At 37.0% G+C, this 27565-nt stretch overlaps 4 protein-coding genes across 5 annotated transcripts; 1 reads left to right on the plus strand and 3 right to left on the minus strand.

Moving 5' to 3' along the window:
- The first annotated feature begins 2606 nt into the window (after nucleotides 1-2606).
- Nucleotides 2607-6624, plus strand: ugt5e1 (UDP glucuronosyltransferase 5 family, polypeptide E1). Its single transcript, XM_082187568.1, has 3 exons — nucleotides 2607-2932; nucleotides 3776-3865; nucleotides 4059-6624. The coding sequence occupies exons 2-3, from the start codon at nucleotides 3860-3862 to the stop codon at nucleotides 5661-5663; spliced, it is 1611 nt and encodes a 536-aa protein (XP_082043694.1). The 5' UTR covers nucleotides 2607-2932; nucleotides 3776-3859; the 3' UTR covers nucleotides 5664-6624.
- dedd (death effector domain containing) lies at nucleotides 6372-13528 on the minus strand. The gene is made up of 5 exons (XM_082187569.1): nucleotides 13355-13528; nucleotides 11577-12254; nucleotides 11356-11460; nucleotides 9050-9187; nucleotides 6372-8798 (listed from the first exon to the last, which is right to left on the minus strand). The coding sequence occupies exons 2-5, from the start codon at nucleotides 12136-12138 to the stop codon at nucleotides 8389-8391; spliced, it is 1215 nt and encodes a 404-aa protein (XP_082043695.1). The 5' UTR covers nucleotides 12139-12254; nucleotides 13355-13528; the 3' UTR covers nucleotides 6372-8388.
- Nucleotides 13529-13637: 109 nt separating this feature from the next.
- On the minus strand, nucleotides 13638-17593 carry LOC309512144 (phospholipase A and acyltransferase 2-like). Of its 2 annotated transcripts, XM_082187572.1 has the most exons (5): nucleotides 17456-17593; nucleotides 16679-16799; nucleotides 16035-16071; nucleotides 14925-15223; nucleotides 13638-14782 (listed from the first exon to the last, which is right to left on the minus strand). In XM_082187572.1, exons 2-5 carry the CDS (start codon nucleotides 16715-16717, stop codon nucleotides 14651-14653), a joined length of 507 nt encoding a protein of 168 aa, XP_082043698.1. In that variant the 5' UTR covers nucleotides 16718-16799; nucleotides 17456-17593; the 3' UTR covers nucleotides 13638-14650. The 2 variants fall into 2 exon arrangements, with proteins under 2 accessions (XP_082043698.1, XP_082043697.1); XM_082187571.1 differs by lacking the exon at nucleotides 16035-16071 and having other exon boundaries at nucleotides 13644-14782.
- A 121-nt stretch (nucleotides 17594-17714) lies between these two features.
- Nucleotides 17715-26998, minus strand: bgna (biglycan a). Its single transcript, XM_082187570.1, has 9 exons — nucleotides 26981-26998; nucleotides 26255-26396; nucleotides 23057-23318; nucleotides 20242-20354; nucleotides 19880-20093; nucleotides 19571-19681; nucleotides 18765-18858; nucleotides 18468-18606; nucleotides 17715-18387 (listed from the first exon to the last, which is right to left on the minus strand). The coding sequence occupies exons 3-9, from the start codon at nucleotides 23298-23300 to the stop codon at nucleotides 18190-18192; spliced, it is 1113 nt and encodes a 370-aa protein (XP_082043696.1). The 5' UTR covers nucleotides 23301-23318; nucleotides 26255-26396; nucleotides 26981-26998; the 3' UTR covers nucleotides 17715-18189.
- Nucleotides 26999-27565: the final 567 nt, after the last annotated feature.

Below are 27565 nucleotides of genomic sequence, written 5' to 3' on the forward strand. Positions count from 1 at the left end.
GGCGGGCGAATAACCTCGCTTCCCTCCCTCTCTCTCTCTCTCTCTCTCTCTCTCCGCAATCCTTTCCTTTTCCCGGTAAAGATGAATTCTACTATGGCGAAGGCTTGCTTTTAAATATTCATAACTCAGGCTTTTGCCTTAGGAAGGTAACCAAGCAAGGTAGCAACGAAACGTCAGCACGAGTAATCAATATTCATAAGCAGAACATTCGCCATTGGGTGGTTGTCACGTTACGTTAGCATGATGTACTTAATATTCATAAGTAGAACATTCGCCATTGGGTGGTTTTCACGATACGTTAGCATGATGTACTTAATATTCATAAGTAGAACATTCGCCATTGGGTGGTAGGCAGAATGATGTAGCCTACTTATCCATGAAACAGATATTCGGCATTGGACAGTTTCCACGCATAGTCTGCATGAACTTATTAATATCCATGAGCTAATTTTGCATGTTAGCACAAAATAATCACTATACGCGACAAAACATTTGTTTTATTAAAATAACTGTAAAATATTTGGTTGAAAAAAATTATAAACTCTAGATTGAGACAAAAATGGTCATAGTTAAGCCTAATATAATAACAATAAAACAAGCAAAAATAAAATATTTGATATTGCTTGATGGATTTACTCTTTAAATTAATTCCCCTGTCTCTCTCCCTCTCTGGCTGCCGGGTATATGAGCATTAATTATTAAGCAAGTGCTCATGCAGTCTGCTGCCTGCTCCATTAATAAAACATCCAGACAAAGGATTTAAAAAAGAGAGAGCCTTGGTTTAATTAATATTCATTTCAGTTTCAAAGTAGCCTATACTTTATTGGTATAAATTAGGCTAAACAAGAAGTTTGGGTGGGTTTTTCTGTTTTTTTTTCTGGTTTGGGGGGTCAAAGAAAGCAGTATACCCGTACTATAAAGCTTTACCAGTAAATTTGAAGATACATTTCTAGCTCTAGACTGATTTTAAATGATAATTTTGGGCATGAAATGGGTCATACCAACTTGTGTTATGTAGCGGTTCAATTTGACCCATTTTCATTTTGGGACTTTTTCACATTTAGGGTCATGAACATGCATGTAAAAACGTTTTGACATAAACACATCATTTCTATTACGTATGTGACGTTTGTGGGTCAATTTGACCCACATATTTTAATGTTTTAGGCAACTGTTCAGACCCAAAATAATAACATTTCTTAATAATAACATTTTTATTTTATTTTACTACTATAATGATGCTAAAAAGGAGCTATTCCCCACTTATTTCAATACGTAAAAATATTTTGTCAGCAACACATGGTAAAAATAAGCTATAATTTCTTTTCTGTTTTTCAAGCTATCTGAAATATAGTTGTTTTTCTTGAATTTTTTTTACTTTTTCTGCACATGCACGTTAACACTCAAACATATAAGTTGGGATTTATTGTCACTTTCCGTAGACAAAATATTTTTTTTATACTGTACAAACTGTATATTCTATCCCCTTACACTAACCCTACCCCTAAACCTACCCATATCACAGAAAACTTTCTGCATTACATTTTCAAAAAATATCACTTATGATTGATGGGGATCCTCATGGGGTTAAAAAAAAAAGTCCCCATAAGGACAAGGATTTCAGATATTACTTTCTCTGTAGGGAATTTTTGTCACCATAATGTAGGGTTTACCAGGCCCACACATCACACACACAAACACACACACACACACACACACACACACACACACACACACACACACACACACACACACACACACACACACACACACACACACACACACACAATTTAAATTGTTCATTTTTGTTCAAACTGAATTGTTATATTTCCATAACTTTTTATAATTCATTCTTTACTGTAGGCTAATTTCATACTGATCTTTTTTTTTTTTGTTACCATTACTAGTTTTATGATTTTTTTTTGTCATGAGTAAAGCATTGAACTGAATTTAGAGAGTGTGAAAACAGAAGAGGGGTAAAAACACTGAACATGTGATGCCCTCTGTGTCTTTACATTTGCCACATCAAATCATAAGCTAAATTATTAAATAAATAAGAATAACCTGTTCATGTTCTGTAATCTGTAATGTTCTGCTGTTCTCCTGCATGCATCCCAAGTGAAAATAGTGACGTGTCAATCCCTCTAGTGGAGAAGAATGGCGTTGCAGCAGCGCAAAATATCTACAACATTTCGGAAGCCAAGCTTGATGAAAGTGATGTCTTTTACAATGCACTGAGCTGTTATCTAACATAAAGACTGCATATTTAATAAGTGCATTCTCACTCTGAGGTGAAAACAACAGTATACCCGTACCAAATAAGATAGCCTATTGAACTGAAATTCTGAAAAACAAATAGAAAATTGGAATTTTATTTTATCCAGTAGGATTTTTTTTATAAGAAAGCCAAAGCTCTTGTTTAGCTGGCTCCAAATTATGATATATTTTCATTATTGCACTCCTTTTGGATTATTTAACAAGTCAGAAGTGGAACAATTTTGCCAACACTTGTGTTTTGGTTCCATACTTTCTCAAAGGCCTGTTTTAATGGGTTAGGGTTTAGGTTTTAACAAGAGTGGAATGTGCTGTATGTAATCCTCTAACATAATCTGTTCGTGGGCCTGCCCTTCCCTCTTTCTTTCTTCCACCAAACACATGATTCAGATCAAGCCCACCTTTGAGGCTATGCTAAATAAACGAACAGAGGAAGTGCAAATCTGGACCAAAGTTCAACTTCACGCTGTTCCCGGTCCGATTTCTATGTTAGTCACCACTTTTATAACAAGAAATACACAATGAAAACATAAGTGAATGACCTTGCTCACTCTTGGCAATAACTTTCACACGCGGTCTGCCAGATCAGGAATAAAAACTGCACAGTTGGGACATTACACATCGCAAAACTTCTCTTCAGGACATCGCCAAAGACAAGGTACAATTTCTCATTCTACTTGTCTGTGTGGTTTAAAATGTTTCATTTTGCAGTAGTAGTTCAATCAATGTAAACATCATTATAAAGAGTAAATGGGAGACTATATAGCACAATGTCATTCAGAACAATGTATACTGCAATTTTTTTTACAATGAGCTACAGAGTTGTACATTTACATATTTCTGCAAATCACTACATTGCTTCCACTATTTAACAATACACAGGTTTTGATTCTCAAGTCTTTGGTATGCCAAAGTTTAATCTTGCATAAATAGCCTTTACATTACATAACTATTTAGCATACATGTGAGGGAAATGTATGTGCTTAGTTACAATACCCTTTCTCATATGCAATCAGTTAACTGTTAAAACTGTACATGATATCTTGAAGCAGGGTCAGGTCAGTGTGTGCAATGATTCTCTAAGATAACTGTGAACTTAAGTGAAAGGGCAACCCACTGGCAAATGAGGAATAGAGAGAAAACACAATACATAAATGAATACATAAATAATGGAGAGACAAAAGACATGAGATCGTTACCAAAGACTTTGGTATTCATATCCAATTTGTAATCATAAATGGAATAGGTATAAAAACTTGTTATAGTTTTTTTTTGTATTTGCATTGTTATATTGTACAATGCAATATTATCAGAAAGAATTAGCATGTATCCGTCCATTAATTTGGGTTTACAAAACGGCAAATTAAGAATCAATAAGATGTTTGTACTTGATTTGTAATAATCAGTTTCTGAATTTAAGCAATGCTAATAATTAAAGGGTAAGTTCACCGTAAAAAATAAAATAAATGTTAACCTGAACCTGTATGACTTTCTTCTGCAGAAGACAAAAAGTATATTTTGAAAGACCAAGTGGTCTAAACAACATTCCAACGCTTTGAGGTTCATTTAATGGACCAAAAACAACATGAAGGTGAGTAGATGACCGAATTTTTAATTTTGGGTGAATTATCCCTTTAAAACACAAATATAATAAGTCAGTTAACTTGGCGTTATTTTCTAATTTACAAGCATAAGCACGTATGTTTTGATCTACAATTACAAAAAGTCAAGTTGCAGTGCGTTTCCCCCCAAAAATGATTGACTAATCAAACATACATTTTCAGACAATGCTGCTACATCCCTCGATCTTTGTCCTTGTCTTTCTTTGGAGTCTCCCACCACTTTCTCTGGCTGGCAAGATCCTAGTGTACCCTGTGGATGGAAGCCACTGGCTTAACATGGACATTCTGCTACGAGAGCTTCATCAGCGAGGTCACAAACTGACAGTGGTCCGTTCTGCTAACAGTTGGTACATCCCAGAGAACACCACACACTATACGTCCATCACCGTCCAAGTTGAGCACCTCAGCAGCCTGGAGGACCCGGAGTACATGGCGTCCTTTCTTAAGAGAAACATTGACATTCAAAGAGGGAAGGGATCAGTTTGGTCATTCATTGCCCTGCAAAAAGAAATCATTACTCTTTTAGAAGAGTCTCACAGATCTTCTGCTGAGATGGTGAGGACCATCCTAGAAGATAAAAAGCTTATAAAAACACTCAAAGAGTCCAAGTATGATTTGATGCTAACTGATCCTGGTTTTGCAGGAGGGGTCATACTGGGCGTGCACTTGGGTCTACCAATGGTGTTCAACGTACGATGGATAACAAACGGAGAAGGGCACTTTGCAATTGCACCCTCACCGCTTTCTTACATCCCAACTATCGGATCCAGGGTGACGGACAAAATGAGCTTTGTGAATAAAATGAAAAATCTCTTGCATTTTGGAATCGGTCAATATATAGACCACATGCTCACAAGGCCCCTCTATCAAGGAGTTGTCAGTGAATACATAGACCCGAATTCCAATGTCTACACTCTGATCCAAGGAGCGGATTTGTGGCTCATGCGAGTCGATTTTGTATTCGAGTTCCCTCGTCCTACTATGCCCAACGTGGTCTACATTGGAGGCTTCCAGTGCAAACCATCCAAACCTCTACCAGATGAATTGGAGAAGTTTGTCGAGAGTTCTGGAGAGCATGGGGTGGTGATCATGTCTTTGGGTACTCTGCTTGGAAGTCTGGTTCCTGACATATCTGAGGTTATCGCCTCTGCCTTCGCTCGCTTGCCGCAAAAGGTGATTTGGAGGCACGTAGGGGAAAAGCCGTCTACGTTGGGGAAAAACACACTCATAGTGGAATGGTTGCCTCAGAACGACCTCCTAGGGCATCCTAAAACTAAAGCTTTCGTCACCCATGGAGGAACGAATGGAATCTATGAGGCTATCTACCACAGCGTGCCGATGCTTGGACTCCCGCTCATCTTCGACCAATTCGACAACATGATTCGCCTGGAAGCCAGAGGGGTGGCTCAAGTGTTTGACGTCGCAGTCCTGGATGTAGATACCCTAACGCAAGCCCTGATGGATATCCTAGATGAAAATCAACCGTACCAGAAGAACATGCGCAGAATGTCAAGTCTACATCATGACACACCGCTCAAGCCAATGGACAGCGCCATCTTTTGGCTGGAGTTTGTCATGAGGCATAAGGGTGCGGCGCATTTACGCACACAGTCCTACAAGCTTCCTTGGTATTCCTACCATTGCGTGGATGTGATAATGCTGATAGCGAGTTTGTTTACGGCAATCTGTCTGCTCTTGGTCTTAATGAGCAGGGCTTTGCTTAAAGTTTTTGTCAGGAAAAGGAAAGCCAAAGCCAAAAAAGAGTGAAGATCTCTTTGGTAAAAAATCTTTTTAGGCTGATAACATTAATGTTGCTCTATGTAATTTCTCCACTACTTCCAAAGGGTCAAGGTTTGGTTCATTTGCATGGCCTTGTTAGCTGTAGATGCTGTAACTAAACCATCTGGCTGAGAAACAAAATTCTTCCTCCATAATTTTGCAAGAAACATTTAAATCACAAACATATTGATATATGAAAGATGTTTTACCAATGGCCAATTGTGGAAAGGCTTTTAAAATTGTGAAATGGACATTTTTCCATTTCTTCTGCCTTTCACAGCAAAGTTTAGTCACTAGAGAAGAGATTGGGACTGTGAGCGTTTTTATGTTGCCATCAGCATTGATCAATCACGCATTTAGATTCAGATGATTGGCTCAAAACATGGCAGCATAACTAAGCATAAGCAAATATGAATGCTACATTTTTCCAGGTATTTGTAAACCGCCCTCTAGATTCCTACAGAATTGCAGTTTCTAAATAGCTTTTCCAAACCCAACCTTCATCAGCAATCGTTTAAAAAAAAGGTAGTACTGCCCTAAATTTTTTGTTTGAGACAATGTTGCTTGATCAGGCAGTTCGAACAGAGCAATTATTTTCGGGAAATTTAATTTTGAATGGCTAACTTGAAATTTCAACATCAATTAATGTGTTGCTAACAGTATATTTTAATGTTTTAAAAAATGAACTGCAACAGATTATGTTTTTCAGTTTGTTTTATTGATTTGTACAGACATTGAATGAACCAGCTGTCTATTTTGCACGTAAATATTTCACTTAACACAACCACCGGCATGGTCAACAAAAAAATAAAATTATTCAAAAATCAGAGTCATAATGTGACAGATGGCCGATGATGCCAATGCTCCTAGATTTTGGAATGGTGTATTACTATATATGGTTACAATAGGTGAAATACTTTAGAGTAAAAAATAAAGTGCTCCGTCTTCATCTGTTCTACTGTGTCACTTTGAGAATACTCTCATCTCACCTCTCCAAAAAGTAGCAATCCCATTTCTTTCTCTATGAAAAACAAAGTGTAAAAAAGGTTAGAAATGTCTAGATATTTCAAATCTACAGACCACAGCTCAATTGTCACTGTGTGATATTTAAGGGGATCAATGTCATATACATGCAAGATATAAAGACAAACACTTGAACACAATCAATAGAACATGTAACCTATATAATAGATACCAGTCTGTAACTTTGTTTAGTTCCATTAGGAAAACATTACAAAATGCTTTTCTTCCTTCTGTAATAATAATAATAATAATAATAATAATAATAGCAGTAATTGATCCACAGCTAACTTTTCTAAACATCTGTTCCACTCACCCCACGTCACCAATTTTCCTTTCAATATTTCAACAGTTTCATTATATCTTAACAGATTGAGGAGGAGAGAATGAAAAAGAGAGAGTTTAAAGAGAATGAATGTCTGGGAACAGCTTTGGTATATTAAAAGTATAGCAAAAACATCTCAAGTCAGTCAAATTACACATCTTCCTGCGATTGCATGTTGCTCAGGCATTTTTGTTTCACTTCAGTCATGTAAAAACACAGGTTGCACTTCAGGTTGGCACATTTTGTGTTATCTTTCAAGACTTGTTGGACAAAAGTTACAGCAGATTGTTTCAACACAGAAACCCTGGCACAGTTGCTTGAATTCAAATGGTGGAATTGGAAATTATAAATTTTTACTAGAACTCTCATAACTACCACATTTTTATTTTATTTTATTTTAAAAAAAGCAGCCAATTTGTACCTTTGTGAAAATAAAAGCGAACCTTTGCCAACGTTACTGGGTTTTTCCATAAACAAAAGAAAATTACAGGGACATGCATCAAAACGCAGGCTGCAACAAAGCATATCATAAACCATTCTGAAAACCAATTCTCCATGCTCCAGAATCTTCAGATGTTGGACTACGCCCCCTTGTGAATTTTCTAAAACTAACCCAATTGTGCAATAACTTCAATGATAAAACAGAAACAGAGAATGCTTTCTTTTTAAAGTAGTCATAGTCCCAAAGTGAAGTGCAATGTTGGAGTGTGCCATGAGGATTTTGTGTGATTTCTCATATTGTGATTTTGTAATGAAAAGACTTAAAATTCGAGTTCACATCCAGAAGAACATGAACATAGATGGTTAGACAACATTGACAGTGGAATTATTTCAAAATGAGTTGAAGCAATGTGATGTTTTAAAGGCAAATCAGTCAATCAAACCTTATGCGACCTGTCCTTTTTGTTAAACTTTGAGGCGAACACATTTCATTTAACCAGGAGAATTTCACTAAGAGCAAATGGTTGTGCAACAAAACTTGATGGAAATATAGCAAAAATAACCTAATTCACAAAAGCCTAAAAACAAAAGCATTAGTGTCATTTACGCAGGAATAAAGACAAAAGAAACTAAATGCCTTCTTTGTCCAAAACTTTTCCCCTTCATCTTTTATTTCCACAACTTGAGATACTCAAAATAAAATAGAAATAACGCAACTTTCCAGAACACTTTTAACACCTCTTTTCATCCATATTGGCTAAAGATGCAAATCCCGGCCTCTAGTAGGGTATCTTTCTTTCAAGAGTCACTTCCTCTCTGTTTACATTCCTCACTCTTCCTTCCCCATGTATACCTTCTCATTAGTGTCCAATCTCAGCTCATCTGGGTCTCTCTGAATTTCCTCCAATTACCGAGTCACTCCCACCACTAGGACAAGGGACCCTCCCTGCTTCCCGTGCCCGCACCGGCACCCCCTGCCACCAGGTTCCTCAGCAACTTCCTCCTGCCAGCCTGGTAGTCTTCCTCATCTACGTTCACCAGGAGCTTAATGGCCTCGTGACCCACTGCCTGCTTCAGAGAGTCCGTGATGAAAACGCCCTTCAGGGCTTCCAATAGTGAACCGTTGATGTAGTCCCGCCAAAAGGCGTCCAGGTAGGTCAGCTCTGAGAACTTGATGTCACATATGATGGAACCCAAGTCACGGGATTTGAGGATGGTGTTGGCCTGGTTGAAACGCTCAAACTGCCTCTCCAGCGCCTCTTGCTTGTTGGAGAAGACATTGCCTTGTAGAGCTGACTCGTGCTGACAGTACTCTGCACGCACCCTCAGTCTTATGTCTGCAAGAGAAGGATGATTAGTTAGTTGAGTTTGGGGGAGTGTCGCCAAGTGGCCAGATCTGAACATGTCTTATTGCTTAAGCATGTAGATACGTTACAAATTCTTTTGTTATGGGTAAAATGGTGTAGTTATGATTTTACTAATATCTTATTCCACTGAGTCAAATTTTCTTGTTCTGCATAAAAAACATTGCCACTGTCATGTCAACCAGCATGCAACTTTTTGTACTAGAGCAGATTTGTTCTCTTACCACAGGTCTGTTTTTCTCTGCAGTCAGCTGTTGTGTGAGATCTTTTCCTTTTCCTGGTCAGTGGAGGTGGGTTGGGTTTAGCACGTGGTGGGCATACCTGGGGTCCTGATGGAGGACAGCAGATCAATGGCTGGGGTCCTGAGAAACAGAACATGATCAAAATCACTACCACAATGCCTGTCTTGTCATAGGCGTCGATTACGGTGGGGACGCGTACCCACCAGATTTCGTCACGAGTCATTTTGTAACCACCACTTCTCTTCTTTTTTTTTGGACAGTTTTCAGTGGATATGAGGAGCAATATGAGAGAGAAATTTGGTGATCGTTGTTTAGGTACATTAAACCACGTAAAGCTTTTTCACGTTAGGACTTATAAATAAAGCCCATGAGAACCGTAGGGAGTCAACCCACAGCCGCTCCGCTGCCCTGCTGAAAATGTGAAGCAGAAACGCTTAATGTCAGATAACGTCCAAAATAATTGGACTTTGGCTTCGATTTTTTGACAGTTTTCAGTGGTTATGAGGAGCAATATGAGAGAGAAATTTGGTAATCATTGTTTAGGTACATTAAACCACGTCATGTCATTGTCAACATGGTACTTATGAAGCAGCTGTGAGTCATATGTCTAATGCTTTTTGAAAACTTAAGGCTTTCTTCTTCATAAAACGAGTCGGACATCATCACATTTTTGTATACATTTTTATTTATTTACATTAGTAAGCTAGAGGACATCGTCTTTCAAAACATGACCTGTGCGAAAGAGAAAAAAAGATTAATGTGTCATTGTACCCAGCACTTCTGAAAATGCACTTCCGAATGCGTCTCTGTCCCCAGCACATTTCAAACCAAACTGACGCCAATGTGTCTTGTAGTACATGCATTTACACTGATTAGGAGAAATAAATACTGTGAAGATTTGGATGATTTCCAGTTCAGAATCAGAAAAAAAAATGTGTTCAAAATGCTGTAAGCAGTTAAGGCTGGAATACACTACACAGCTTTTGCCCCAATTTGCAGTCTGGACAAGTTGGTGCTAGTTTGGCCATATATGTGCTGTACTGTACAAATGCACAATATCAGAGGTCTTCAACCCCGTTCCTGAGAACCCTCCGCACAAAATGATTGGCAGGCAAAAAGCACCTCAAAAGTTCTGATTGGCTAATCAAATAATTACACCATAGTCCACAGCCCAGTTATTGCAGTTTACAGAGTGACAGGTGTGATACCTCAGATGTGATCAAAAACAAAAACAAGTGATGCACAGACATTTTTGTAACAAAAAATGTTTTTCCCACCAAGCAGCACCAAAGTCATGGAGGACCAAAAAAAATGAAACATGCTAGTCTTTCTGACGGGACATTGTGAAGCGTCGCAGGCGCAGTGTCGGTTATCTATGACACACTATACGAGATAAAATTATTGATTCTTGGGTCCCATCACGCATTGGCATTTACGAATCACCACAACACCCCTCGTCAAACGGACTTTTCCCAAAATCAGGCTGATTTCAAGTATAGTGTGAACCTGGCATAAGTCTGAGAGTGTATTTCATACACACAACGTGGATAAGCACCAACAGATAAACATGTCAGCTGTGTGAAAGCTAGGGCTGAGTTGACAATATAAATTTCTTTTTTTAATTTATCTTGAGTTTGATTAACCAAGATTTTTTTAATCTATGCTGTTTTAAGTTGGTGCGTGAACCAAACTGCACTAAACATTATTTAGAGCGTGCCTAGCATCTAATAATTTCAATAAGTGCCTAGCATCTAATAATTGCAATAAGCTTTGTGTTTTGTTACTTTTGGTATGATATGGAAAAAGTCTGAGCTTTCAAATTTTTATAACGATTTTATATTTTTTATAACGAAAAATTCAAACAAAAAATGTGGGCACTCTTTGATACCCTTTAATCTCTTTCTCTTTACTACTAGTTACAGCATAAATATGCTGAACAAACAGGTGTAATACAAACATTGTATTACAATACAGATGAATGGACATAAAAAGGTATGTTGAAAGAAACAGTACAACTTACTGAAATATATCATATCATCACTCAACCAGTCAACTATGGGAAAAAATCTTCCAGAAGTTAAATATGTTATTTGAGTGTTATTATTGAATTCAATTTAATTAATTAACTGATTATTACATAAAATGTATTATTAGTTTTCAGCTAAATAATACTTTAATAAAAAATGTCTGTGTATCGGAAAAAGAAAAAAAATCATTTCAGTGCATCACTACCAAAAAATGTTACAGCACAAGCAAAAAGTCTAAAGCACAACCAAAGGAGGACACACCTGTTCTTCTGTGAGGAGTTCCCTGCTGGGCCTCTCCTGCTCCTCTGGGAGAAACATAACGGACTGACGTCTCCTCCAGATATTTATCCACTGGATCTGGGCACACTGGAAAATAATAAGCAACATATTACACCTTAAAAAAAAAATAAAAAAAATCTGCTGTCATAAGCGGTGGATGAACTAGTGACCAAAATGAAGGTGAAGGTGACATGATCTCAAACCTGTCTGTCTCTTGCGCAGTGTGACGTACGGCAGCAGGTCATGGCGAGTGATGATGCGGAGCAGCTGAAGAACATGCCTGAAGTTTGTCTCATCACATCTCCCCTGACGCTCCAATGCGAGCAGGAAATCCCGGCCGCTTCGTATCCCTCCTCTCTCGTACTCGTCAATAACGTCCACAAAAAGGAAGGACAGCACACGCACATCACGGTGCGTCAGCTGAGCGCCGACAATATCAAACATGCGGTGAAGGGAGTAAAGCCCATACGCATCGTCCACAGCCTCCTCTGGCCACGGCTCCACCCGGCCAGACGCAGGTCTCCGAGACGAGGAGGAACTACTGCAGGACGCCGGAGCCAGTCGGCTTAGAGAGAGCGCGAGGGAGTTACCGTGAGTTGTTGCGGATGAGGATGCCGCAACCCAGCCTCTCCGAGGAGAGGAGAGCCCGGAGCGGGAATACGAGTCTATCGGAGAACGAGAAATGTGTTGCCTGCCCTGACTAGATGAAGAGTTCTGTGGCAAAAGGAGGGCAGGGTTGGCATTCCCATGCTGCTGTGAGGTCATCACTCTTCGCTAGGCAGATGACGGGTGAGGGGGATGGCGGAAGGCCCTGTCAGCAGTGTGAAGCAGCTCGACTCTGTCAACACACTCGGCCCGCGACTCTCACCTCCAACTCCACTCTGGAAGAGAACAGAATTCATAGCATTAAGTCACTGACTCCACTACAACATTATAGAGTCTTATGTCATCATAAATAATACATTAATAAAGATGATAAACAGACTAGGACAAGTTATCACACGACCTGGGTAAATTTTACACGTATGTAAACAGATCTATTGCTCAACTGTGTATCTAGACTGCCATTGCTCAACCATGCAACACATAAAAATCATACAGATCATATGTTTGCACATCACATCTACATATAAAATCCTACCCATTATATATTATGATTATTATCTACATAAAATATACTGATTTTATACTGATATAACGTCTACATAAAAAAAGCATACAAATTATATATTCTGATCAAATCTGCATTAAAACATACAGATGATATACTCTGACATCACATCTACAAACAAAAACATACAGATTACATATTCTCATATCACATCTACATATAAAAACACACAGATTACTGGTATATATTCTGATATCACACAGCCTATGCATTTAAAACTACACATAATATATACTTTGATATGACATTTACATATAGTGCTTCAATTTAAGAACCTATCTGACAATAACTCCTGTAGCAAACTTTTATTTTAAGCCTGTTCGTTCAGTTTTGATCTACTATCTATAATAAAGGTAGAGGGACAGTTAAATCACTGACCTGGTTAGCTTATAAATGAACGTCTAACAGGTTTAAAAGGATGAATATAAAGATAGCAGGATGCATCAAACATCTCACCCCCATATCATGGCTTTAAAAACACTAACATAATGCTCTTTTCAAGACATGAAACTCTAGTAAAAAGATTTATGAATAAGCAGTTAGACATCAACAATCTCCTGAAATGTATCTGGACAGCTGTGTTAGCCTGCCTCTTAGCATTCACAAGGAGGGGCTGAAGAACACAATGATATGTTAAGATTATATACATTTTCTATGTTAATATTTCATTGCGATCCCTTCTATTACTTCTATATTCCTAAAGATACTTAAACGTTATCTGCTATTGATATAAACTTCGCTTAGCAACTGACTGCTGGCTTGCTAACGTCAACAGCGTGTAGCAACACTGAATGTATACAACTGTCTTACCTGTTTAATGTCATGAATCACTTTACAGACACGGTGACTATGGACGCGGACTCTGCTCAAAAGTGCGGTCTGGTCCTCATACATGTACAATAATCGTGTGGGGGGATAATTTAAACGGTTTGGTGAAGCTTGGTAACGAGCCCATTTTTTGTTCCTCTACTAAAATGTAGGTACATCCGGGACATGAGCAAGCGTGGGGCAACATCCGGGGAATGTAGGAAACGCTTCGTCTTTATCAAACAGACAATAAACTCTCGTGATGTGCAGATTTTTTATTTTTATTTTTTTATTGCTGTTACGAATAAATTTACAAGAAAAAACGTTCATCAGAATAGGTCTTTGTATGGAATATAAATATATATATATGTTTAATCATGAGAAACACAGCACTGCATAGCCCCTTTACATTATGAAAGATCACCATGGTAACCACATTTTCATCCAAAATACAATTAGCTCACTAGCTATTGTTACTACTGTAAAATATTAATAAATAAAAATATGTTTATCTTCAAACCCAACAAGCTTGTTGTAATCTTGCCAATTTTGTTTAAATCTTTTTTAGCAATTCTAGCTGATATAAAGTGAATGAATTCAAAATAGATTTTTTTCCAATAGAAAATTCATTTTTAACAAATAGTCTATTCTAGGAAAATAGGCTCGGCAGCTGACTAAGTAGCAAATCAATGTACATGGCTATGGCGTAATTTAAAGCTATGCAGCTATATAATGATTTTTGCTTCCCAGAATCTTCTGGGAAGGTTAGTTTTTGGTTATGAATATAGGTTCTTGAGGAAAAGACCTCCCTGCAATGTTCTGGAAAGGTTAGTTTTTGGTTACATAAAGAACCTACATTAGGGGAATGTTCTGTGTTTGCTGGGCATTAAAAGGGACGATCCCTTAGATATTTCCAAAGACTTTCTGTTGTAACTGGCAATGTGTCAGCAGCAAAATAAATCAATTGTTAAGCAATTCCATGGGGTCTAAAATGTTTTTATAACTGTGGTGTTACCTATGGCAAATATTAGTAATGGTATGTGCCATATTAGTTAGAAATGTGAAGAAGATGTAAAACAAAAAAACACCAGCTAAGATGATAATTTGGCTTAACCAAGTCGGTCTCCCGGCTTGACCACCTAAAAAGTGGCCAAAACCATTTTAAAACCAGCCAACAGACCAGCCTGACCAGGCTAGGAGACCAAATAAGACCATTGAAGAGTGAAGAACCCTTTCCATTGACATTAAACAGGAATCTTTTAAAACTGGTTTAATTCCAAGAGTGAGGGGAAAATATCCTTAGTGAAACTCAACACAATCTTCTTGGGAAAATGTGAAGATTGGCATTGATAATTCAGTATATGATGGCACAAGGCTGCTAAATTGTTCAGTAGCCTCCACACATTCCTTGTTTTTGGGCTTCCCTGGGATCTGTTAAAACAAAAGAACCAATATAAACTTATGTCAGAATAACAAAAATGTACATGACACATAATGAGGATGATCTTTATGATATTCTGTTAAACTTACTGATATAAATATACTTGATAGACTACCTGATTCATCAACTCACCTGATTGCACATAGCTTTTCCAGAGCGGACAAATGTGGCAAAGTGCTCACAATTAAATGTGAGGACTTTGTACGTAAACTCCTGGTCAAGTAAAGCATCTCGTCGTTGTCTAATTTCATTCTCAGGGGAAGGCTGGAGAGCGTGTCGGCTATTGCTCACTAAAAGACGAGCTCCTTTAGGTACGTTAACTTCAGACAGGAGCTGACGTCGTATCTTAGTTTCTCCAAGCAAAAGATCACCACAAACAGGGAAGACAGTCTGCAGAAAACCCCGAAACGAACTCATCACCTGAGTTTCATCTGGTGTGGAAAAAGCAAGTTCTGTATGAGACAAAGTGTTGCCATAACGGTGATCAAGAATATGTTATGCTATGTCCTCTGTAGTGGACACCAGGATTCATTTGTTTAAAAAAAATAAAAAGACATGAAATGACATGTGTAGGCAAAAACAATGGGATTTTTATTTTATTTTTTCATTTTATTTATTTATTCAGCAATGAATTTTTAGGTTTCAGGATTTTTTTAACCAAAATGTTCTATAAAGATGATTCTCAACTATGTTATGAAAGATATAATGGAATGAACTGTGGTTAAAATGGCCATGCAGTTCCATTCAATGCAATAAATACACTGTATCTAATTTGCATTTAAATGTGTTTCAGTAATAATTGGCAACATTTTCATAATAATATCTAACATTTCACAGGAATATTGATATATAATTTCGTTCACTTGTTATGTCTCCCAAAATGATAAACATGATTTAACCCTTGGTGTCAATTGGACATGAAATCAATGCCCTAATTTGTAACAGAAAGTCATATATTGATTAGAAACCCCATACCATTTTCCTGAGATGTTGATTTATGACAAACAATTTTAAAATTAGTCAGATTTAAATTATAATTACAAAAACAATATCATATTTCCATAAGAGTGCTAATTTGATCACTAAATTATTGTCAGTCATTTTAAAAGACCAAGAGAAGTTGTTGTCATGGTAAAACCCACAAACATTTGGTATCTCTGAAAAGCCCTGAATGTGCTCTTTACAGGACATCCAGACTTAAAGAGATAGTTCACCCAAAAATGAAAATCATCCTTTACTCACCTTCATGTTGTTCCAAACCTGTATGAGTTTCTTTCTTCTGTTGAACACAAAATAAGATATTTTAAAGAATGTTGGTAATCAAACATTTGGCGGTAGGCTACCCATTCACTTCCATATTAGGAAAAAATACAGGTACATAGGCTACTATGGACGTCAATGGCTGCCGTCAGCTGTCTGATTAACAACATTCTTTAAAATATCTTCTTTTGTGTTCAACAGAAGAAAGAAACTCATTCAGGTTTGGAACAACTTGAGGGTGAGTAAGTAATGACAAAATGTAAATTTTTGGCTGAACTATCCCTTTAAAACTGTGGCATGTTGTATGGCGTCAGAAATTCACTAACATATAATGTCCACAGTAGACAAAAGTCTATTCCTGGGTCCCAGCCAGCTAGGAGGATATCAGGTGACATTTGAACCTGTGTAGATTATACAGCAGGAGTTTAAATATATACACACACACACACACACACACACACACACACACACACACACACACACACACACACCTTTCTTATGTAGGATTCTTACATTTTCTTTAGTCTCCTCAATTTCAGACACATAGGCCTACCTTATAGTATGGTATAGTGACTGTATAGTTATTTTTATAGAATTAATATTAAAGTAAACGTTATCGTGCTTACCTGCAACCGCAAAGTGAATAACGTATCCATCTCCGTCATACACGCCCCAGTGTGAGTAGCCAATGGGGTACGAGAACTCGATCAAATCTCCGAATTGCGCGCTGGATACAACTTGCTCAACCTGTGCATGACAGTTTCAATCTGTCAAGATTCCTCCCGCTTACAGCTGTTACAGGTTTTAGAACAAGTTTGACAACATATGGCGTCTGCATTCTTTTGAGGACGTAAATTATAACCATCGCTATAGTGTCATAAGATTAAAGTATAATCATTTCTAATTCTTCAAAAGATCCTAGATACGCAACTAGGTGCTTTAGCACCTGAGCAACATTTTCATTGAACTAGAGTTAATAGTTCCCACTTTTTGGCGTGTTTTCACCGCAGGAACTGGGAACGTATTTAGTTAGGAACGCCTTTTGGGGGAACTAATGGTTAGTTCCTATAACATTTAACTTCCTATAACTATCTGGTGAGAAAACCCCATTATTGAAGAACGGTCTTAAAGCTACTTTCACATTAAATTCTATCGGTAGTTACATATGAGAAAAAAGTAACCAAATGATCCTCAGCTGATTCCATATATTCTAAAAATAAATATAAAATATTTTATACAATTCTAATGCTTAGAATAGTTAGAATTAGCATTCTTATGTAGCCTAATTAATTTAGTCTACGTGACAAAATAATACATATTTTATTAGTTTCTAAGCTTATTTTGAAATATGAATTATCATCATCCACGTATTGAGTTAATTCAGTAAATATTTGTAAACGTACCTGTTCTTTGTAGTCCATTTCTCGTGTTGTTATGTTAAGTCGTTAAGAGCAGAGACTATAAGCAAAATGATTGAAATTCTTCTGCCAAGCCTTGTAGGCGTGGTCACACGACAACCAGAAGCAGGACTTGTTTGTGAAGACTTTCCCCTTGCAGTGTAATTTAGCTACTCCACCTTCAAATCTTCTGCCACATCTGCAGGGTTATTATTCAACTGAATGCACTTACAACAAAGTTCATTAAAGTTGACATTAAAGAAAATAAGCTTGTCACCTTTAAGGTAGGTCTTGTGATGGCATGATAAACATTCACAACACAATCCATTTTATTACAGTATTACCATGATGAATGAGTGACAATAGGCGTACAGAATGACAAACTGTGAATTTATCTAATTATTTAAAGATCCAAGCCATGAAAACTAAGCAAATGAAACTGTTAATAGACATCTCAGAGAGTTAATTAAGGAATCATAAATGCTGTATGTCAACTAAATTGTACATTTTCATTAATGTCAGCAGGGAATTACACACATCAATAGTTTTGAATGCACCGTTTTAATTTAGTTTACCAGTGGTTCTTTAAACCTTCGGTTTAAATGGAGTCCACGTTTCTTCTGAATTATGCCTCCATGGGAATGTTTATTCATCGTCTTCACTCAAATATCTTGATGATTTACACAAATTTTGGACACTATTTCCTCTTGTTCTCCTCCTGGATTGGTTTTGTGCATCTTTTATTTCTTGTGGTTGCCAAACTGTACAGCCATTTGGTCACTGACACAGCGGAACGCAGAGGGCTGCACCTCCCAGTACCTGATCGGGTTGTCAAAGAGACTGATGCCATTGTAGAACACCCTCTTCATCCCAAAACCTGTTGGGCAGAAGTCATCCACTCCAACATTGGTGATGTTGTTTGAATGGAGGTAGACAACCTGTAAGGAGAGTGTGGTTCAGTTTATTTAGTGTAAATGAAGTAGAATCAGTAGAATTCTGTACACAAACACAAGCACACCTGCAGATACTTCATATTAGGCAGACCACTGGGCACACCGGACAGACGGTTGTTGTCAAGGTGCAGCTCCCTCAGGTTGGTGAGGTAAGATAAAGCACCGTGCTCAATCTGGCGAATCTGGTTACTGCCGAGTCCCAACCTAGACACAGAGACAGAGGGGTTTTAACCACTAGAGGACACCCAAAGCTAATTTTATGTCATAATAAAGTCCATGTAAAAGTGTAACTGAAGGGTAATGTTTCATTTATCACACATATATTAATCACACCAAATAATTGGGAATGTGTATGGGTTTACCTCTGCAGCTGGGTGTACTGGCTGAGATCCACAAACTCAATGGCCTGAATCTGATTATTGTCCAAATGAAGCTCATGGAGACTGCTGGGAAGGTCTGGCAAGAATGAAACACATTCAATATGGAGTAGAATGAGTTGCATTGTATTTAAAACATAATGGGACACATTCCTTGAAGAAGAGAATTTTGTATTCTGTAACAAAACACCTTTATTCTGTATATGTATGCTGTAGCCTTTATAGGCATGTATTAATACATTACTCCAGTCTTCAGTGTCACATGATCCTTCATTCTAATATGCTGATTTGATACTCAGTTATTATCAATGTTGAAAACAGTTGAGCTTAATATATATTTTTTTGGAACCTGTGATGTTTTTTCAGGATTCGTTGATGAATCATTTTTTTTAAAGAACATGCATTGAATCAAAAAAGAAATATTTTATATTTTAACTATATAAATCTTTACTGTCACTTTTTATCAATTTAACACATCCTTGCTGAATAAAAAGTATTAATTTCTTTCAAAAAATTAAAGAAAAACAAGAAAGCGTTTGAACGGTAGTGTATATTGTTACAAAATATTTCTATTTTAAAAAAATGCGGGTTTTTTAAAAACTTTTTATTCATCAAAGAATCCCAAAATAAGTATCACAGGTTATAAAAAATATTAAGCAGCACAACTGTTTCCAACATTGATAATAAATCAGCATATTAGAATAATTTCTGAAGGATATATATATATAATTTATTTCAAAATAGTCAATTACTTAAATATACATACAATTTTAAACCATCATTCTCATTACCTTTGGGTACCCCGGTGAGTTTGGCTTCAGAAATGCGCAAGTAGTTCAGTTTAAGGCCCATAAATGCTCCAGGTTCGAACCCACTGTTCTGGAGTGGATTACGACCCATTTCTGCAAAATAAACCAGTGTTTGAGGCACAAATAGAGTATTTCGTTTTATTTATGTAGAGCTTTTTATCAGTAAATGTCAAAAAGCAGCTTTACAGGACTATAACCTCAGTGAGTAACCATTAGGTGACATCGTGAATCATATGGTGTCATTAGCACAGCTAATATACAGTATACACACAGACAAACACACAGTCTTACCAATGACATGCATGTTGTGGAGGCCTGAGAAGCTAAATGCCGGCACCTTCTTGATGTGATTGTCATGGATACGCAGCTCCACAAGGGATGGAGGCAGGTTTTTGGGGATGGAAGTCAGAAGGTTGTGCGAGATGTATAACTTCTGCAAACGCTTCAAAGGAAGGAATGCCTTGGGATGAACTTTGGAGATTTGGTTATATCTTAACACCAGGGCCTGAAACGGGACAGGGGCTATGAATTGTTGATAGGAATGCACAACATAAAGCACAATTTTGCATTTAGAAATTCATTCACAAAATGACAGCAAATGTAATAATTATGATGCAAAATTTAAAATAAATAGCCTATATGTTAGGTCTCACATAGAGGTTGGTCAGTCCCTTAAAGTCTCCCTCTCTTATCTCTGTGATCCTGTTGCTCTGCAGGTCCAACAGCAGTGTGTCTGAAGGAATATCGTATGGCACGTAACCTAACCCTGTTGGGGGAATAATGCACAAACAAACAAAAATAGATATACTGATAAAAATAAGGTCTGAAAAAACAAAACAATATTGTGGATCAAATGTTGTTTATAGGCTTTTATGTTGCAGTGGTAATTCATATTTTTCGGGATAGTGGAAAACTCAACATGAAATCAGAATGAAAATATTTACTTTCTTAATGCACATTCTGGTCTTATATTGTGGAATTTAATGGTACAAGTAATTCCAAAGAGAAAAAATTGTTGTCTACATAATCTTTCATTAAAATTTGGCCTATTAACTAGCTCAGCCTCTGAAATGACTTTACATTTCAGCTGACATCACCAAACCCTCTTATTTTTTAGCCACTTCCCTCTAACATTTGTCTGACCACATTTCACAAACTGTCTGGTGGATAAAATTAAGTCCAACCCTGTTGTTTTTCTAGTTTAATATTGAGATCTTGCCACATTAAGAAAGTAAAAAGCTACCTATAATTGATGGCCAGATATTACAGCAATACAGTAAAAAAAAAAAAAAAAAAAAAAACTTTTAAAGCTTTTCCTTTTCAATGTACAAAACAATCGGCCAAGCAACAAGACTAACACTGCAACACTATACCAGTAATATAAAAACAGAAGTCCAATGAGGTCATTCTTGCTACAATTGATGATTTAAGACGCAAGATGCCGCCAGTAGCGTTATATGAAATGAGAGCGCGATTCCGCGGTGTGATACGAGAGACATGAAAGTAGCGCCGGTCTCGGTTAACGTCAGTCATCGTCCTGTGATGTTAAAAACCTTAAAAAGCATTCTCTTATTTTTTCTTATTATTATTATTTTTTACCTTTTAGCGTAATACAACACAGCACACAACATAATATTAAACAGTAATAAAAAAAATACTATGAAACAAAAATAACACGGATGAGCGGACTGATACATAATACAGCGTTACAATGGATAGGCCTAGATCAGGGGTCTCCAACCTTTTTTCATTTGAGAGCTACTTTTTAAAAATGAAAGTGGACGAGAGCTACTCATGTAATACAATACTTAAATCTCTTAATTAATGTCTCATAACTCTCATATTAACAACTATCCAAACTGTTTTAGACCTAAAATAGTTTTTGTAGGCCTATATATGTCACCCTTAAATGTCAGAGAAAAGAACAGAATAAGAGATTTTTTTTTATAGAAAATTGTACTTTGCATATTATACTGTAAAAACACAATTATAGTTTCATGGTTATAGTCTAGATGATGGCGAAAATGAGAAAATATCCATCTGATACCTACCACGACGGAACCACTAATTGTGTATCCCAGTTACCTGTATAATAATATTAGACACTGTAGCCATCAAACAATAAAATAATAATCAATCAGTCAATCAATTATGTCACATGATGCCTTTAGAAAGTGTAGTAGTAGGCAGCTCATTTAAGAAACAACTTCTTCAGTTTTTACCATCTGAGTCTTTGGGTTACCCAGGTTCACTTGTAAACTTTTCAGCGGGCTGTAATTTTGGAAATGTTTGGTAATTCTCTGGGCTTCGGGACTCTGTGTGTTTGCTGTGCTCTGTTGTTGTGTGCTAGCATTCCCCTCTGAGCTTCCCATATAATTAAGATGGAGCCAGATGACCATGGCTCCACGTAGCACATTACAATGTGGAGAGAGAGAAAAAGAGGAGAATAACTGTACTTTATGAACTTCATAAAAGAGAGATAGAGGGAGAGAGGGCAGCTGTGCTTGGGTGGTACCTGGCATCCATAAAAATTGTCCATTTGCTTTTAAATTCATCATCCCTGGTGAAACCGACATCATAGTTTATGGCACGTTTGCTGTACCGAGTAGAATAACCAGAACGTCTGTCTTCTCAGGTGACAGACCACACGCCACATGTGCTGTCTGATGTGGAAGGGCCAGATTAGCGGTGTGTCTGAATTGGTATCCGTTCTTGAGCTAAATTTGATCCTGATCTCATGCAGGACTTTGATGTGGATTTTAAAACCTGACATTTCTATTTAGCTTTCAGCCAAAATTTCCTCCTCACTTTCCCTACTTTAAGCCACAACTTTTGATTTATTTATATACATATAACTCTTAACTCATATTCATATCTTTGTGTTTCATACCACGTTCATTCATGCTACATTTTTTAAATATCATGGGAAAAATGACAGGCAGGTCTTTGAAGTTTGCTCGATGTAACAGGCTAGTAATTTTGGGATAAGATGGATGATATGAAGAGGATATCCTGTAACTCATTCCATACTAATCACTAACTAGTGTGACTTGACTCTTTACACCAGTGGTTCTCAACTGGTGAGTTGCAGCCCAAAAACGGGACAAAAGTAGCCTATATGTTCTGATAATGTTGTTGAAAAACAGTGTTAAATAATAAAATGCATAATTAATTGTATGATTCTTTAAAATTGCTATACTATATTTGGTACATATACAAAACACCCCATGGTATTTTCCGTTTTCATATTCATCTGGTGCATGCCATAATTTTTCATATTCTTGGGACTATATTTTTATTGTTCGGTTTTAAGGCCATTATGTTTACGCTTATGCAGCAAACAATTTTGGCACTGCGTTTTCCCATATAAAATCTGAGTCTAGAAGCAAAACCTCTCAGACTAAACAGTCATTATCTTGTCTGTCTATACCAAGACACCATTGCAAACACATATCATCTTAAGCCCACCTAAATCCGAGCACTGTACGACTCTGAGGTCGCACCGACAGCCAAACGGGCATGTGGGATGTTCAGGTTGGTATGGATCCGCAGCTGACCCTTCCTCCTGGTCCTTCATCATCATCATCAGCTCTTTCACATCAATGTCCTTGCCAAAGTCCCAGAATCCTTTCTGCTCAAAGGGAAGGGCGGAGGAGTCTTGTGGCAGGTGGGCAGTGCAGAGAAACAGGAAAGCCACACAGACCGACAACATGGCTGCTACGTTTTTAATCTGAATCAGAGGAAGAAGTAATCAGAAGAAGTACTAGAAGAAGCAAACTTTAAAAATATGGCAGTGCAATTGTTCTCCACAGTTTTATAAAAACCATAAATGCTACTTTGCATCCAAGAGCTGATTCTGGTCAAATCCTTCATCTTGCGGTCTCATTAAGCTTTGAATATGCAGCCGCCTCGCTGACAGTCATAATAAACCAATCTGCTCTCCACATCGACAATGGGGAAAATATCTCATTGTAACTAAAACTAAAACCTGAGACAGGGAAAGACTTGTTTGGGTCAGATGCATCAACGTGTGCAAATGTGTATTTTCGTAACCTGTCTTCATGCTATATTTACAGTTTTTTTTTTTCTCTCCCAGAACGGGTGTAACATCATCTGAGTGTATTTTTGTGCCCTTTGTCCAGCTGAATTACAGCTGAAACCACACTGATGCAACGTCAGTAGGAGATATATATTTAGCCCTTTTGGTGCATTTGATCATTTTCTTCTGCAGAAGAAACATGTGACAAATGTACATAATTAATGTAAATAAATTATGTGACTTAACTCACTAATAACACTAATAACTGATGCAGTTCCATCCTAGAGGAAAATTTTATTACTTAGATGTTGCTCTTTCATAGCTGAGGGGATTTTGTTTCATTTAAGTATCAACAATCTCAGATGTTTAGTCTGAAATTCCTTAGGAGATTCAAAAATGGAAATAAATTAGAAATTTGTTGACACAGTAAGACTATAAAGCTATAACAGATTACATAGCTCAGATAATTTAGTAAGTAATACCAGAGTTCATATTCAAACTGACTTTTGATTGGTATCTTGGTAAATCGGAGCACAGTTGGTTAAATGATTGAGATCTCTTCTGAAAAGACTTGAGGAGAGATTTTAGGATGTTTTTCTTAAAGGTATGGTTGGCAATTTGTTTAATAAACAATTTCTGTTATACTGGTTGAAACTCTCTTCACATCCTGATAGGAATCAACAATAGAAGTGCCCTAAATATTAAAACACGTACATACATCTTCTTTGGAAGTCACAGGACCAAAACATTTTCATCCAATCATTGCATTCGGTCCGAATGCAATGATAGGATGGTCCTACCTGCCTGTCAACATTTGTATTTCCATACCTCCGCGCACCCTGCTCACGCAGACATCACACGCCATCAGCGCGTTCTGTAAGTCTATCCAGAGTTGTAGACAGACAGCCACCGAGAGCAGCAAACAAACAGCAGCCGCCTTTTACAGTTCCACCTGAACCAAAACAACGAGCTTATGCTGCGTTCACGCCATGTTCTAACCGTAATTACGAGATGGCAACCCGTGATGTTGTTGTTCGCAGCTGTCCACGTCATCAGACTCGGATTTATGCGTATTTCTATATCAACACTATCAACGTTCAGCATTATTACGTTCATTATATTGTAATGTTATTGTGCTTTGAGACATGAGGTAGTTTAATGTCGTCTCTCGTCTCATGCCGCTTTGCAGACTCTGCTGTGAGAGTTCATGTGTTTTGAAGGAGCCGTGACTTTGGAGACGCTCTGAAGAGAGAGTGGGATCTTACGCTTAGTTTTAAAGCTAGCTTGTTATTGCTAGCCTGTCTGAAATTGTCTACCCTACCTTTAAGAGAAAGTTTTGAGAAAAAAGCAAATCTCAATACGCTCGCCTTTTAATCTCACTATTGTCTAGAAGAAACAATTGAGATATTAAAGGGATGTGATATTTTGCAATTTGGACTTCTTACGTCCAGTGGTGTTATTGTTAACAAAAACTAAAACTGAAGATATAAAAAAAAAAATATATATATATAAATATTAGGTGAAGAAATAAACTTAAAAAAACTTAGAAATGGTTTTGCCTTAAAATAAAGCTAAATAGAAATATAAAAAAATAATAAAAATGACAAAAGCACTAAACAAAATTAAAACTTAAACTTAAATTAAAATGAAATCAAAGCTCATTCAAAATATAAAAGTATATAAATAATACTAAAATAACACTGCTTCTTTTCAATGTGCAGACACACTGATCCACATATTTTATTAGATTCTGTGACCGTCCAGATCCGCAGTAACTAGTTTTATTTTGTGCCACGTGTTGTGCGTGTGGTTTTAAACTGCCTCTGAGCTCTTTCTCTCTCTCTCTCTCTAAATTCACTCCCACACCCTTTACCACAAAATGGCAGAAGAACCACATTACTGGCAAGTTTAACAGATTGTTTTTGGAGAGACACCCTGATTCATGCACCGAAATAAAGACACTGAATGAACCAAAATCATATCCTCTTAAAATATGACAATAATGTTATGTAATAAACTGGAAGACCTAATTTAAAAACACATAATATGATGGTGCACAGCCTGATTTTGACCACTGCCAGAGCAATTCTACTAACAGTACAATAAAAGTAATAATGAATAATTTTTTTTTTCTTTCGTTTACCAGCTCTTAAAAGTTTTTGCCTTCATCTTAAGCAGTCTGTATCCACTTATGAGCTTGATGCAGATGAGTCTTTATTTCTTTAGAAAAAAATATCTTAACGGACAACTAAGAATGTTAAGGTGTCTAGCTTTTTTCTTCAAAGATGTACAATATCAAAATGATGCCAAATGGTCATGAAAAGCTGATTTACATGTAGAGAGATGATATGAGCTAATTAAAGACTACATTACTGAATGCTGTCAAGATTACAGAGTTGACGTGGATGACTGAGTGACTCATAAAGCTGATGCCAACACAACATTTCTCAAGGATTTTAAAGTAGCCTTTTTTCTTTTTTAAATGAGCTCAAAAAAGCTTTGTAAGCTTTTCAAAGAATTGAACTGGTCATAACAGAATCAGATGAATTAAGTTGCCGTGCATCAGGTGCACAAAACTGAACAAGGAACATGTCAGAAAGATAAATAAGATCATCAAAGCATCTTACCTGATGTGCAAGATGTTTTCGGAGATGATTTCTTCTTTTTTGAGATGTCTGATGGCACAAAGATTTTATGGTTTGATCATTGTTTTGGATGACTGTCTTTTAGGTCCTTGGCTGCCAGCAGTCACTCAGCACTGAACAGTACCTGCAGCTCAAAACACAGGACAGCTTGCAAAAAGAGGGAAAAAACTGTGTATTTGAGACATTCCCACTTAAGTTGTCTTTCCCTCCCACTGTTTTTCTCCTTTTTGGGTGGTGAGTGAGAGAGAGCGAGAGTTAGATAGTGTGAGTGTGTGGGCTGGTAATTCCACCAAAATACTATAGTTACCATAGTTAGTCTTATACTTATAAAGACATTTCATTTGAAATCACTTTTTTTTTTTTATATTCAGGATACATATTATTAATGAAGTATCCATCCACAAAACTTTAGTTATAAATGAGATGTAATGAAATGGGACAAACAGATAAATAGATTTAAAATGTGAAGTTGTTTTTCCTGTTAAACAGACCAATAATATTAACTATAGTAAAGTTTTGTAGACAAACTTTGATATTGGCTTCAGTCTAAGTGTTTAAATTAGTTTAAAGTTGTTAGGCCAATCATAGATAGATAGATAGATAGATAGATAGATAGATAGATAGATAGATAGATAGATAGATAGATAGATAGATAGATAGATAGATAGATAGATAGATGCTTTAAAATAGGCTACATGTTATGTTTACATTGATCTCTGTTTGACATGCTAAGAGCCACAATGAATACATCTTGCCACAGACTTCCAGGTTTTCCCACCAAGACTAGTGTTACTCCAGGATATGCTCTTTTAATATAAGGAAGTTTTTCTTCATGGTTTAGGACACGGTCCACGCCCTGGAAATGAAGAGCAGTCACAGAAATATATACATCAGCAGAGAATCAATGTAGGGACGGCCCAAAGAAAATAAATTTGAGACAGAGTCCTGCTGTGAAGTAGAAAAAGAAGCACTTGTGGCAGCAAGTTACCACTTTAAGAGAAGAGTTTCTCTGGATAGAAATAGAGCAACCAGAGAGCGCCACTGCCCAGTGCTAGTGCTAGTCTACAGTGTCATAATACTGACAGAATGATGAAAGTGCAACTCAGCTCTGCGTTGATGCTCTGCTGTCTGTTTCTGTTAGAACAAAGCAATGTGGGATTGATACTGCAGTTATTAATTGTGTAACCTTAAATTTGCTAGTCCATTATTTTGTGTTATTTTATTTCACTATAGTTGTAAATTGATTATTTTATTTGGGAAAAAAGAAACAGATGTTAAACAATAATAATCTAT

The sequence above is a fragment of the Leuciscus leuciscus genome, assembly GCF_965113295.1.
Source record: "Leuciscus leuciscus genome assembly, chromosome: 13".
Taxonomy (NCBI): domain Eukaryota; kingdom Metazoa; phylum Chordata; class Actinopteri; order Cypriniformes; family Leuciscidae; genus Leuciscus; species Leuciscus leuciscus.